The sequence below is a fragment of the Mesocricetus auratus genome, unplaced genomic scaffold (genome assembly GCF_017639785.1).
Source record: "Mesocricetus auratus isolate SY011 unplaced genomic scaffold, BCM_Maur_2.0 Super-Scaffold_6730, whole genome shotgun sequence".
Lineage (NCBI taxonomy): Eukaryota > Metazoa > Chordata > Mammalia > Rodentia > Cricetidae > Mesocricetus > Mesocricetus auratus.
In genome coordinates this window covers 25635118-25649739 of record NW_024429184.1, presented here as the reverse complement: position 1 = coordinate 25649739, position 14622 = coordinate 25635118, and the positions used below count along the sequence as shown (strand labels likewise).

The 14622-nt window shown below is 45.1% G+C and overlaps 1 protein-coding gene across 3 annotated transcripts in view; it reads left to right on the top strand.

The window, feature by feature from the left end:
• Positions 1-6765, top strand: part of Bach2 (BTB domain and CNC homolog 2) — a 341086-nt gene extending 334321 nt beyond the window's left edge. For all 3 annotated transcript variants that reach the window (XM_040740555.1, XM_040740562.1, XM_040740559.1), the window contains 2 exons: positions 1532-1738; positions 5347-6765. In XM_040740555.1, the coding sequence (XP_040596489.1) occupies positions 1532-1738; positions 5347-5826 (687 nt within the window). In that variant the 3' untranslated portion in view covers positions 5827-6765. The remainder of the gene's footprint in view (positions 1-1531; positions 1739-5346) is intronic.
• The last annotated feature ends 7857 nt before the right edge of the window (positions 6766-14622 follow it).

Genomic DNA, 14622 nt, shown 5'->3' with positions numbered 1-14622 from the left:
ACAGCCAGTGCTCTTAACTACTGAGTCATCTCTCCAGCCTGTCATTCTCTCTCTAGAAAATGGTTGCCTTAACTTGTCAAAGACTTGAAAGCAGGAATCTTACTGATAAACTAAGTTTTTCCACATAATGAACCACCCCAAATCTTATTGGCTTACGGCTGCCATGGTGACTCAATATATCTCACAGTTTCTGAGTGTCTGGAACTCAGCTGGCTCAGCTGAAGGTCTCTGTTGAGCTTGAAGTCAAGTGTTGGCTGGTGCTACAGTTGTCTGAGTGTCTCTCTAGCTTCAAGGATCCACTTCTGGGCTGGCAAGATGGTTCCTCATGTAAGGGTGCTGCCTCCAAGCATACAAACTGAGTCTTACTCCCAGGACACATACAGTGAGAGAAAAAAACAGGGATATCCTTGTATTCTGTGTGTGTAACTAAGACTGTTGCTGACTGTTGCATCTTCCCAGTGTCTTCAAGGAATGCTGGGCTCCATCTTTCAAGTCTTTGCATCAGTCCTTAGAAGATAACTTTAAATTGGTCATTTTTTAACTCAGTTTGAGTCTTGTAAAAGAGATCTTAGATCATAGTCGCCTTACAAAAGTGCTACAGGGTTGAAGAAACTGCAGTTTCCAGTATGTGCAATGCCATTTGCTTCAAAAGAACCTCAGGAATGATAACATTATAATTTGTGTGTACTTTTTTGCATTTTCATTGTGTGTGTGTGTGTGTGTGTGTGTGTGTGTGTGTGTGTGTGTGTGTGTGTGTGTTGAGACATGACCTCACTTTGTATCCCAGACTAGCTTCATACTTACCACGTAACCTGTGGTATGCTCAAATTCATGGCAAGCTGCCTCCTCCTGAATGTTGGGATTGGAGTTATACACCACCACACCTGGCCTGTTTGTGTGTGTTTGCATTGTTTAATTATACAAGTATTTCATCTTACTTGTATTTGACAGAAGAGAATATGAATCACTACTTGGTTTCAGTGGTTTCCATCTGATTTGGTTATCTTAAAGGATTGGGGACTAGAGAGATGGCTCAGCAGTTAATAGCACTGGCTGCTCTTCCAGAGGACTCAGATTCAACCCCCAGTCCCCACATGGTGTCTTACAACCATCTAGAATTCCGGTTACAAAGGATGCAATGCCATCTTCTGGCATCCATGGATACTGCACACATATGGTGCACAGAGATGAATGCAAGCAAAAACACCCATACACATAAAATTAAGAACAAAATGCAAAAACAAGCAAACAAACAAATGAGATTTCATGGGGACTGGACAGATGGTTCAGCAGTTGAAAGTGTATACTGCTCTTGCAAAGGACCCAAGTTCGGTTCCCAGCACCCACAGTAGGTATCTCACAACTGTCTGTAATTCCAGCTCCAGGGCCTCTTACCCCCCTTTTGTGGCCTCAATGGGCACACACACACACAAATAAAGTTATTTTTAAAGATGTTTTACCATTGTTGTATGTTTCTCGCCTCACAATTTCACTCAACTACTATAATCCATTCTGGTGTTCTTGGTTCCAGGTTAAACTTCCTTTTCCTGTAGATCAGATCACAGATCTTCCCAGGAATGACTTCCAGATGATGATTAAGATGCACAAGCTAACCTCAGAACAGTTGGAGTTCATTCACGACATCCGGAGGCGCAGTAAGAACCGCATTGCCGCTCAACGCTGTCGAAAGAGGAAGCTGGACTGTATTCAGAATTTAGAATGTGAAATACGAAAACTGGTGAGTTGGTGAGCAGGTATTCCGCAACCAGAAGTGACCAAGGCTGATGTAAAGTCACATCCATCATAACTGGGGAAGTAGAGGACCCAAGTCACCCTTCAGGGAAATTGGGTGTATTCTCAACAGAAGTAATAGGTTTGCATTTGAAATGTATGTAGTTGTACAGGTGTGTCATAGTGTGTCATATCCTTCAAGTTTCTTATGAAATTGGCTCCTTTTTATTTTCCATTTGTATGTTAGAGTATGTCTACTGCATGCATATAAAAATCAGATATTCTTCTAAACTAACTACCTATATGCCTGATTTTGATAACCAGCATTCTAGACCACGTAATTTATTTTTTCTTTTTAAAATCGTTTTTATTTAAAGAAACAAAGAAACAAACTTGTTTTATATGTCAATCCAAGTTCCCTCTCTCTCCCCTCCTCCCCTGCCCCCTATCGACCCCTATCCCATCCCCTTTCTGCTCCCCAGGGAAGGTGAGGCCTTCCATAGGGGATCTTCAAAGTCTGTCACATCATTTGGAGCAGGGCCTAGACCCTCCCCTGTGTGTCTAGGCTGAGAGAGTATCCCTCTATGTGGAGTGGGCTCCCAAAGTCCATTCCTGAACTAGGGATAAATACCAGAGGCCCCATAGATTAACCAGACCTCCAGACTAACATCCACATTCAGGGGGTCTGGATCAGTCCTATGCTGGTTTCCCAGCCATCAGTCTGGGGTCCATGGGCTCCTCTTTGTTCAGGTCAGCTGTTTCTATGGGTTTCTCCAACCTGGTCTTGACCCCTTTGCTCATCACTCCTCCCTCTCTGCAACTGGATTCTAGGAGTTCAGCTCAGTATTTAGCTGTAGGTGCCTGCTTCTGCTCCCATCAGCTACTGGATGAGGGCTCTAGGATGGCATATAAGGTAGTTATCAGTCTCATAGTTGGAGAAGGACATTTAAGGTAACCTCTCCACTATTGCTTAGATTGTTAGTTGGGGCTGGACCATTTAATTGTATAATTCTGAACAAACAGTAAAAATCTAAGCTATATACAAGCAAATATCTAAAACACTTCATTGGTTTGTTCAGTTGAAAGGGCAGGACAACACTGCTGCTCTTTCTCCAACCACATTGTCCAAGTCTTTTTTTTTTTTTTTTGAGACAAGGTTTCTCTTGTAGCTTTGGAGCCTATCCTGGCACTCGCTCTGTAGACCAGGTTGGCCTGGAACTCACAGAGATCCACCTGCCTGCCTCTGCCTCCCAAGTGCTGGGATTAAAGTCGTGCACCACCACTGCCCAGCCCAAGTCTTAAATAACATGCTGTGTGTTTTACTTTGCTTTCTAACACCGTGACCGGAAGCTTGAGGTAGCAACAGCTTATTTGGCGTATACATCCCAGTCACAGTCCACTGTGAAGGGACATCAGAGAAAGAACTGGAGGCAGGAACCAGTGCCAGGGCCATGGAGGAACTCTGCTCACTGACTTACTCCCTATGACTTGCTCAACCGTCTTTCATGTACGCCCCAGGACCCCCAGTCCAGGGGTCCATGCACAGTGGGCTGGACCCTCCTGCATCAATCATTAATTAACAAGATGCCCCCCCCACAGACTTGCCTACAGGCCAGTCTGATGGAGGCAATTCCTCAGCTGACAAGCCCTCTTCCCAGATTACACTTGTTTGTATAAAGTTGGAAAAAAAAAAAAAAAACCTCTTGTCTTGGTGATGAACAGGAGCTCCACGTGTCCATCCATGCACAACTCTAACTTAGAAATTCATATTGGGGGGCAGGGGGTCTTTGACTCCAGTTTGGTTTCTTACAAGAAGATCGTCCTATGTGGATCGGGCTGGCCTTAAATGCAGTCCTCCTGCCTCTGCCTCCCAGGAGCCGGCAGTATAGGCATGTACCACCAAAGTTCCATGTTTTTAACCAAGGCTATTCCTTTCCTTTCTTTTTTTAAGATTTATTTATTTATTATGTATACAGTGTTCTGCCTGTATACATGCCTGAACTCCAGAAGAGGGCACCAGATCTCATTACAGATGGTTATGAGCCATCATGTGGTTGCTGGGAATTGAACTCAGGACCTCTGGAAGAGCAGCCAGTGCTCTTAACCTCTGAGCCATCTCTCCAGCCCCTGTTCTTCCTTTTCCAAGGAAAGCCAAAACCATGTCACTTGTGGCACCTTATTCTCTCACAAAGTGTCCAGGAACATTTTTAGATGAGTAGGCCCACAGGGGGTAGCTCCTAGACCAAGGAGTTGTGACAAAAGGGCCTGAGATTCCTTTCCTGGAAGACACTGGCCCTCATTTCTAGACCTCCAGGTTCAGTGAAGAGAAGGCCAAGTTGCTGGGCCCACTTGCTTATGTCTCAGTGGCAAGGATGGCTTGAGTGGCCAGGGCTGGCTAGCCTGGTCTGCCACTGCATAGCTCCCAACAGGCCCCGTACTTGATTCCGGCCTCCACGATGTCCCCCACATGCTCAACACCCTAATTTGCAGATGCACATAATGTATTTCTCTCAAGCTGCACTTGGACATCTGTTTATTTTTCATTTTTAAAGCATGTTTTCTAGATAAATTTATAAATATTTTAGCAGGTGTTCTTTCCCCCATATAAATCTCTCTCTAACACACATACCCACGCCGCCTGCCAGATTGCATTCATATTAGAGCCCGCACCGTTGCTGCGTCAGAGACCTGCTCCTGTCTCTCCTCTCCACCTTTCCTCTCATCCCTGCCTCAGCTTACCCAAAAGACTTGCAGAGGGCTGGCTGCTACTCTCACCCCACAGCTTCAGAGCCGCAGTTTCTTTGGCTACTGTGTCATGTGTGTGTCATGAACCTTCCTCGAACTTCCTCCCACAAATATTGATGGTGAAACTTGAATTAGTCCTCTCTCTGGCACTCAGTTCATCTCTCAAGGGGTGACAAATTTAAGAAATTCTACAGCATATGTGGAATTTTGCTTAATGGGAAAACTGTCTTAGAACCTGTGAACTTTAGAGTTCACGCTCATTATTGTGTATTGTATGGATTTGCACAGGGTGCTGTCAGTACCATAGTGTACAGAGCAGATTCACTGGTCTAAAATTCACTGTATGCCACCATCTTTCTCTCCCTCAATCCCTGGCAGCCACTGGCTTTTGCTTTTTTTTCTGTTTGGCTTGATTTTCTGTCTTTTTAAAAATATCAAACACTTAATTGACTTTTCACACACACACACACACACACACACACACGTGACCTATTATATTAGGCGAAGATTTTTCAACTACAAGGTTTGGAACAAAGAATTTTCCAGTCAGTTCCCTACAGACTCCAAATTCTAGGAGAGTAGAATGCCACTTGACTCTCCAGCTTGGCTGTTGGTGGTGACTCAGCTGGTGGTGCTTCCTGGGCCTCAGAGGGAGGACACTATGCTGGGAAAGGTGTGAGTGTCAGCACTCAAGTGGCCAAGCAGCTAGCTACCCAGCTGTGACACGGGGCAGCCGTGTGTGTAACTTCCTAATTTTGGCCTAGTCATTCTGCAGTTAGGTCACAATATAGGATGCTGAAAGAAAGGCTTTGTATCCCCTTGCACAGGCTTGATTTTGTTTTAGGTTTTGGTTTTGTTTTTCTCTCCCAGGTATGTGAGAAAGAGAAGCTGTTGTCAGAGAGGAACCAGCTGAAAGCGTGTATGGGGGAGCTATTGGACAACTTCTCCTGCCTCTCACAGGAGGTCTGCCGAGACATCCAGAGCCCAGAGCAGATCCAGGCCCTGCACCGATACTGCCCTGTCCTCATACCCATGGATCTCCCTGGAGCCAGTGTTAACCCCCCTCCTTTGGGGGCTGAGCAAAGCCTTGCACCCTCTCAGTGTGCAGTAGGAGGAAATGTACCCTGCTGCCTGGAGCCAGGGGCAGCTCCCCCTGGGCTCCCGTGGGTGGCCAGCAGCACCTCTGAGAATTGTACCTCCGGGAGGAGGTTGGAAGGTACTGACCCTGGGACCTTCTCAGAAAGAGGACCTCCTCTAGAGGCCAGGAGCCAGTCAGTGACCGTGGACTTCTGCCAGGAAATGACTGAGAAGTGTACAACGGACGAACAGCCCAGGAAAGACTATGCCTAGTCAGTATGATCAGCTCTGCCTCCGGTCCTCACACCTCTCCTCCCCAGATGTTCTTCTGCCAGCCAGTGGCACTGTTCATCTGTGTCTTGAAGAACCAAGAGCGAATCTGGTGCACACTACAGCAGTCTTAGCAATACTGTTCCGAAGTATTCCCTCCTCTCCGTAAGCAGGAGCGCTGGTTACCTTCACAATGGTGCTACCCCTTGCCCTGGCAAGGGAGACAGCAGTGCTGACACTGTCTGTCTGTGGGTTAATTGCCGACTTCACAGGGATAGACTACACCGTAGGACCCAACCACGGATTTTTTTTCTCAGTGGCCCATGTCACAAACCCTATCTCAGGAATTTCTTCTGAATGTTCAATTTTTTTCATTGAAGACAGCTTCTATACACATCAAAGTTTTATAGCTATACTGTACATATTATATATAATATATATGAAATATATATCCATATGCAAATCCTGCATGCGTCAGTCTTCTCATCCTAAAACTGGAAACTTCATTTATCTTTTACAAACAGGTTCCAACATTCCTCTTTTGTCTCTGATGCCAGAACTGGTTTTGTCACTGTCAACGTGGTCATTTTTCTTGCTTCACGGTCCAGTTTCAATCTGTACTTATTTACAGACAAAGTGTTGGGAACTTTTTCTCGAGGCTTAATCTCGGACCTTGTGTTGGTTTGGTTTGGACACCACGGAGTGGCGTCCTGTGAGCATCGTGGGTTTCTTTCTCCTCGTGTTTCCCCTTGATGCAGATACTGTACAGCAATGGTCAACTTTGCCACCACGGAGTGGTATCCTGTGAGCATCGTGGGTCTGTTCTTACTCCTCGTGTTTCCCCCTTGTTGCAGATACTGTACAGCAATGGTCAACTTTGCCTCTTGCACTGAGTTTTGAGTGAAACCTATTTTCTTAAATGAAGTCGTAACTTCAGCATAACTCAAGTATACTGTATATTCTTTGCTTTTAGTTAAGAAGTAAAACGTTTTAGCTAATTAAAAAAGCACTCAGGTGATAATCATGTAGAAAAAAAAACACAATCTTGCCAAATAATGAACCCATCCTAGGATGTGTAGACAATAACCTGCTTGAATATTTTTGTAGCTCACTTCCTCCCCACCTTCCCTAAGTAAGGCTGAAGTGCAGACGGTTCAGAGCTCACACTGGATGTTCAGTTCTGACACGGGGAGAGGATGGGGATGGCTCCCGGGACTGATAGCAAAGAGCAGCATCCTGTGGTGAGTTAGAGCTCCACTCACGCAGGGGAAGAGAAGCCAGGGAGAACATTTCCTTACCCAGGGAGGAACCCATTCATTTCGGCCTTCATCCTGGCCTCTGCTCGCATGTGTGTGCCCAGAAATGTCCGTTTCTTTGAAGGGCACAGCTAACAGCCACCCAGCTCTCCTGTCCAGACCTGGCCTCAGTTCCCTGGATTGAGCTAGCTAAGACTAGGAAAGAGCATGGCAGAATCGAGCCTGAGATCCGTGTGGACATAGGCTAATGCATCCTTTTTTTCTTTCCTCTTTCAGATCCTCTCTTACCCTAAGATTTTTGTCTCCCCTGCCCCCAGTCCCTTGTCTGAAAGCCGCTTTATTCAAGGTACTGGACAGATACCCCTAGGAGTCCTCAAAGACCACACACACACACACACACCCTGTCCTCCCCAGGTAACAATCTGCTTACTGGACAGATACCCCTAGGAGTCCTCAGCGCTCCTCTCAAAGCACACACACACACACACACACACACACACACACACACACACTGTCCTCCCCAGGTAACGATCTGCTTACTGGACAGATACCCCTAGGAGCCCCTCAGCCCTCCTCTCAAAGCCCCCCACACACACACACACACGCACACACACACACTGTCCTCCCCAGGTAACGATCTGCTTCCCTTGCTAAAAACTAGTTGGTTTGCAAATCTAGAGAGCAGCTTCCTTGGCACTAGGGTATCCTGGCCCCAAGCCATGTTTATAGGAAGGTGCTTCAAGGAGGAGTCAGCTCCCTTCTCCCAGTGCTCTCTGTCTCCTCTCACTCCCTGGGTAACCTGGAGACCACTCCAGCTGTGCAAGGTTGTCCAGAAAAGTCTGATGTTGGGGTAGGGTAGAGGGTAGTGGGGAATAGACGGTTGGTTGACTTTGTTTCCTCATCTGTGCCATTGTTTTGGGCGATATTAAAGCTGCATGTAAAAGAGGAAATTAGTGTATGACTAGTAGGCAAAAGTGAAACCCTAGTAACATATGTTCTAGTATTATTAACTTCTTTCTGTACCAGTAGTAGTGCTAAATGTTTAAATATGTACGAATGCCAGAAGTTGTTGGTTCATGCAGTAGAATTTAAGGGGGAAATAACTTCTTTTAAAATAGGTCCATTTTTAAAACCTGCCTCTGGGTTTTGAGCGTGTGTGTGTGTGTGTGTGTGTGTGTGTGTGTGTGTGCATACAGATTTCGTAAAGCGGAGCTACCATATTCATTACACCATTGGTGTTTCTTGGTCTAGTTCAACAGTTCCCTACTTCACCAGGAAGCTTGTCTTCATGAAAAGCTGGAAAAGCTAGCACTTAAGTCAATGTGAAACATGTGATGCTCACAGCTGCCTAGTACAGTGCAGGAATTCGCGGACAGTATTGTTTTTTAACTCTCCTGTTGCCTTTTTAAGTGACCTCTTGTAAAGAAACAAGAAGACGTGTTTTTGGCTGGGGCCGTCACCAGTGCAGAGCAGCCTCTTAGCTTGTTTTGTGCTGTCCCAGCTCACGTGCAGCTGGTAGTCTTGCCACATTCCACGGTTTACCCTCAAGTTTCTGTCACCAGCAGCTCAGACCTGTGCTGCTGGGTGGAGGTCAGGCGTCGGGGATCGGGATGGGGTCTCCTTATTTCCCTCCACCTTGATTCACCTCTCGTTTCCTTCCGTCAGCCTCTCCATTATTTTTTCCCAGTCTCTGCCGTGGGAACTAGATATTAAAACTTACTCTAAAATTTTCTATCACTGGTATATTTTTTGATGTTTTTATTTAAATTAGAAACAAGCTTGTTTCACATGTCAATCCCAGATCCCTCTCCCTCCCCCCTCCCCCGCCCCCTCCAACTTCCCCAGTCCCCCACCCAATCCCCACTTCACTCCCCAGGGAGGATGAGGCCCTCCATTCAGTACCCACCAGGAACAGCAACTGGCTTTGTGTAATGACTCATGGGGCATGTCTGTGTCTCTTGCTGTTCCAAACCATTGCTGAGCATAATTGTCCCTGTGTCTATTCAAAGGGAGGCCTCACTGGGGACCAGAATCTAAATTCTTCAAGTAGAATTCAGAAACCCCCAATCTGTCCTTCCCTGGGATCCCTCAGTCCACCTCATTCCCTCTATAGGGAAGAGAACAGAAGAGTGTTTGCATACTAAGGGGACATTTATTTGCATGTTTGAAGGTCTTCTCTTTCAAAGATACAGGACACTCCAATCACAGGCTGTTTAGCAGGATCACAGTGACAGCCTGGTTGGGTCTCCCAGAGACTGAGGTGTGAATGTCCAGGTCCAGGGCTAGCACTGGTGACGTTAAGAGTGAAAACATGCTAGCCAAATCCAGCCCTTCCCTTGGAGCAGCCTTCGTCCCGTGTCTCTGAATAGCCAAGCCGCATTTGGGTTGCCCAGGCTGTAGGCAGGTGCGTGCTTTACTGTGTGTGTTTGTTTCTCTGCGTTATCTGGGGGTGCCTTGAATAAAGTCGAGCTTCATGACTTACTGATTCTGGAACAAAGCAGTTACAAAAACTTTTTTAAAAGTTGGCAAAGTTGCTAGGCCATCCTGCTACTTCTCTTCCAGGGTCCCTAACAATGACTCAGGCGTCAGGGGTGATGCTGCAGTAGGAAACATTATTTTTATGCCATACAAGTAATTTATTTCCTGTATTTCTCAAGGTATGCTGCTTTTTAACATGCACTATAATTTGCATTGCTTTTCCAACAAAGTTTAAAAATGGCTAGTAACTAGTGTGCTGACTGCCTCTTCTGGAAAGGATCCCCAGAGCACCCACAGGATCTGTGTGGGGGACTGGCTAAAGCCTACACTTTTCTCTTGTTTTAGTATTTTATGATTTGCCACTGAAGAAGAAAAAGACAAAGCAGGCAAAGGTTTGAAATTTCCCTGTGTTGCCCCGGAGTGTTGCTCTGCATCCGGTGGAATTACATAGTCCTCCCAGATAAGTCAGTCTGTAAACTTGGGCTACAAAGTCCTCCCAAATGAGTCGGTCTATAAAGAGTCTTCAAGTCTGGATTTGTTTATTCCTACACACTGTGGCCCATCTAAACTAGGAGCTGTTTATTGATGACCTCAAACTGCCCCACTGTTGTGTAGAGGGAATCTCAGATCTAGATCTAGCAAGAATCAAGGTTTATCCTCAGATCTCTCTCTCCCTCTCCTCAACACCCCCAACACACACACACACACACACACACACACACACACACACACACACACACCAGGACTAAGGGAAAGGATTATTTTAAAAGAATAAAGCTCTTTGTTGTATCATGAGTTCGTTTTACTTGAGGATTTTGTTGCAGATTCCATCTCTGGCAAGTCAGTCCACAATGTCTTGTGGGGCTGGTATTCATAAAGGAAGTCTGTGCATGGAGATATTTTGTGTTCGAAATGTATAATACTGCCCGAGCCATCTCAAGACCCAAGTGTCAAAGACTGATGCTGTAGCATAGGATATATTTGTGCATAAATAGTGTGTGCAAATAGTATTTGTACATTGAAGAGACTTGTCGTAGCAGATCAAAGGTAAATTATTCAACTGATGGTGCAAAAACATTACTTGCAAAGTAACTGTATAGTATTTTCCTACACTCCACCCTGGGAGATCATATTTATGACAAGTGAATTATTAGTGCATTTTAATTGTAATATGAAATGATGCTGCCATTTTGTGAAGAATATCCACTTGGTTGCAGAGGCCAACTTTTATAGCTTTGGTTTAATGTTGTGGCATGGTGTATGCATTTCTCTATCAAGTGATGGATAAACTCTTGACTTTCATTTTCATTCCAGTTTATTGACCTCAGATAAAACAATGGCTATTCATGGAAGTGTATCAAGACCACTCATTTCAGGTAGACTCCCACTCAGTGCCAAACGCTCCCATGGGAATAATCAGACTTACACATCAGGAAAGAGTGAAGGGACTCGGACAAAAATGGGTTTTCCTACAGATGGGTGCTAAATCTTCTACCAAACATGTCTCTGGGGGCAAAGAGTTGGCCTCCACCTGGGTCCTAACAGTGTATTTTGGCTGTGGCAACGCTGGGATACCCATTTGCGCTCTGACACAAGAGCCTGGCACTTGTGGCGAATTATCAGGAAGATTGCAGGTGCATTTGGGAGCTTCGGGTACTCTAGACATGGTGAGCCATTCAAGGCAAGAGGGCCTGTGTGAATTTGTTCCAGAACCAGTCTGATGCAAGTGCACCTCTAATATATGCCTTACAAACTCCAGAGGCCATATGCAAAACAGGGTCTTCTCAGTGTATGCAAGGGGCTGCAGCCCTCTTCTCCTCCTCCTCAGCTCAAACAATACGGACAGTTCTCACACATATCTACCTGTATAACCCTCCGTACCTCTCATAACTGGTCAACGACTGTAACAGGTTACATCAGGTGTTTTTCTACATACTTTTTACACAGATTCTATGCGATTAATGTAACTTAATTCAACGCATCATTTTATTGTACAAGTTCTTACGCTTGGCCTTATTTTTTCCTAAGTGATTGTGGTTTTTCTTGTGGTTTTTCTTGTAAAGATATTGAGATGGCTGTTGATGCTTATTCTCTGTAACTAAGAATTTTTACCTTTTTGGGAAAAAGCATTGCTATGGATTAATGAATTGAGACTTCATTTACTCATTGTAAATACACTATTGTGCAAAAGAAATCACTCAATTGAACTGCTAGTGTTAACTGAATTTTGTCTAGACGCCATTTCTGTTGATGAAATAAAGACATATCATTCTGCATTGTAAAAGCCTCTAATCCCTGTGTTACATTTTGCAGAGTAGAAAGCCTCAAGATACATTTTCTCCACAAAAGGTTATTCCTGCTCCCAGATTAATTGGATTCAATTTTGTTTTGTTTTGTTGTTTTCAGACAGGGTTTCCCTGTGTAGCCCTGGCTGTACTGCAACTCATTTTGTAAACCAGGCTGGCCTTGAACTCACGAAGATCCACCTGCCTCTGCCTCCCGAGTGTTGGGATTAAAGGCGTGTGCCACCTCTTCCAGAATGACTTTAGTTTATGTCAAGATGACATGAAGCTAGCCAGCACATTGTCTGTATAAGCATATTTGTTCAACAGACATCATGCACCGTGCTGTGCATCCAGTATTAAGAATGCATGAACCAGCCAGGCGTTGGTGGCGCACACCTTTGATCCCAGCATTCAGGAGGCAGAGGCAGGCGGATCTCTGTGAGTTCAAGGCAAGACTGCTCTACAGAGTGAATTCCAGGACACAGAGAAACCCTGTCTTGAAAAAGAAAAAGAAGAGTGCATAAACCTTATCCTTAAAGCATTCCCAAGCTGGTCGAGCAGGGATATATACAAATAAATCATTTTTCAGGGCTTCTAACTCTCACAGACCACAGAACATGGCTTCCTGGGGGATCCTGGCCCCTATACAGCTTAGTCTAGGTTTGGACTCCAATTAACATTTCCCCTTAGGGGACCGTTAGCTGTGGAGGAAATTAATCTTTTTTAACCTTTTTGTCTGATCTATAAAATGGAGAGGAACTGTAATGATTTTACACAGTTGTATGAGGAATAGGAAATGTGCCCTGAAGACCTGGAATGGAATATGTACTTTAAATGGGTGGGCTGGAGAGATGGATTAAAAACACTGGCTGGTCTTCCTAAGGACCCTGGCTCTCTTCCCAGCACCTTCATGGTGGCTCATAGCCATCTGTAATAATAGCACCAAGAGATCCAACTCCCTCTTCGGGCCTCAGGCGCTTCATGCCAATGATTCACAGACATACAAACAGACAAAACACCCATACACTCAAAATCAAAAATAAAAGGTCGGGCTTGGCCTTTCATCTTCCTGGTCTTCACTGGCTCCTCTACTAACTCACTGTCTGTAGAAAACTAGATCTTAAGCCAATGAGATGGTTCTGTGGTAAGGGTGCCTGCCACCAAACATGACAACCTGAGTTTGCTCCCAGGAACTCAGATGGTCAAACGAGAGAACCAGCTTCCACAAGTTGTCCCCTGGCCTCCCCCAGGCTGTGGTGTATGAACACACACACACACACACACACACACACACACACACACACACACACATGCACACACAAAGGTAATTAAAAAGTAGACTGGTCCTTCATGTCAGACCTCATTTCCACCCCTACAAGGTGGAATAGAGTTGGTACTGTTTGGACTAGAATCACAGAATAATTGCTACCAACGAAAGGCTGCCCTCTGCAAACTTCCCTCATGCCCAGCCTCTGTCTGAATACTTGCGGTGGAAATCCCATTGTGAAGATATGTCTCTAATTAACCTCACCTGCCTAGGGCACCTTCTGATTGGTTTAATAAAGAGCTGAATGGCCAATAGCTAGGCATGAGAAGATAGGTGGGACTTCCAGGGAGAGACAGGAACTCTGAGAAAGAGTTGGAGGCGTGGGAGATTTGCAAGTCAGACATGGAAGAAGTTGCATGTATGGTACTCAGGAGAGGTAATGGGCCATGTGGCAGAATGTAGATTAATATAAACGATTGTTTTGAAGTTTTAAGAGCTCGTTAGCAACAAGCATATATAGCAAGCTTTGTTGTTGTCTACCAGCTCACGTCTTATTAATTGTGAAAGCTCAACCTGAGCTTAGGCTTGTACCACTAGCTCTTGTAATGTAACCCATTTGTATTAATCCACGTTTCACCTCATGGCTTTTAACCTTTCTTTCATCCTGTATGTCTAACTCTCCCCACGCGTCCTTGCTGTCTCCCTGCACCTCAGTTATCTCCTGTTTCCCCTCTTTGTGCCTGGAAATCCCCCTCCTGCCTAGCTATTGGTCATTCGGCTTTTTTTTTCAAGACAAGGCTTCTCTGTGTAACAATCCTACCTGTCCTGGAGCTCACTTCGTAGGACAGACTGGCCTACTCACTGAAATTCACCTGCCTCTGCCTCCCAACTGCTGGGATTAAAGCTATACACCACAACTACCAGGTGGTCATTCAACTTTTTTTTACACTACTCACAGCAATATATTTTCACACAATGTACAAGTATCCCACAATAGCATAAGCTAAGGCCAAGTTTTCATAGTTAATAAAAAGTTCCATGTCATTGTTATAGAACCATCGATATAAAGAGAAACCAGTTAAAAGAGTGTAGCTCAGTGGTACAATATTTGCCTACTATGTACAAAGCCTTGAATTCAATTTCCATTGCTGCAAAGAAAGCAAAATAGAGTAACCTAGTTTGCTTTTTATTTCTGTGATTAAACCCTGACAAAAAAGCAACAAAGGAAAGGGTTTGTTTCATCTTTAGACGGCTAGGTCTCCATTACTGAAGGAAGCCAGGGCAGGACTCATGACAGGAGTGAAGCAGAAACCATGGAGGAATGCGATTTACTGGCTCAATTCTTCTGGCCTGTCCAGCTGTCTTCCTTATACAAGCCTGGACCACCTGCCCAGGGGCAGCACTACCCCCAGGATGCTGGGCCTTCCAACATCGATTAAGAGAATACCCCCAGACACGCCCACAGACCAGTCAGATGTCGACAATCCCTTGGCTGAGGTTCCCTCTCACCACA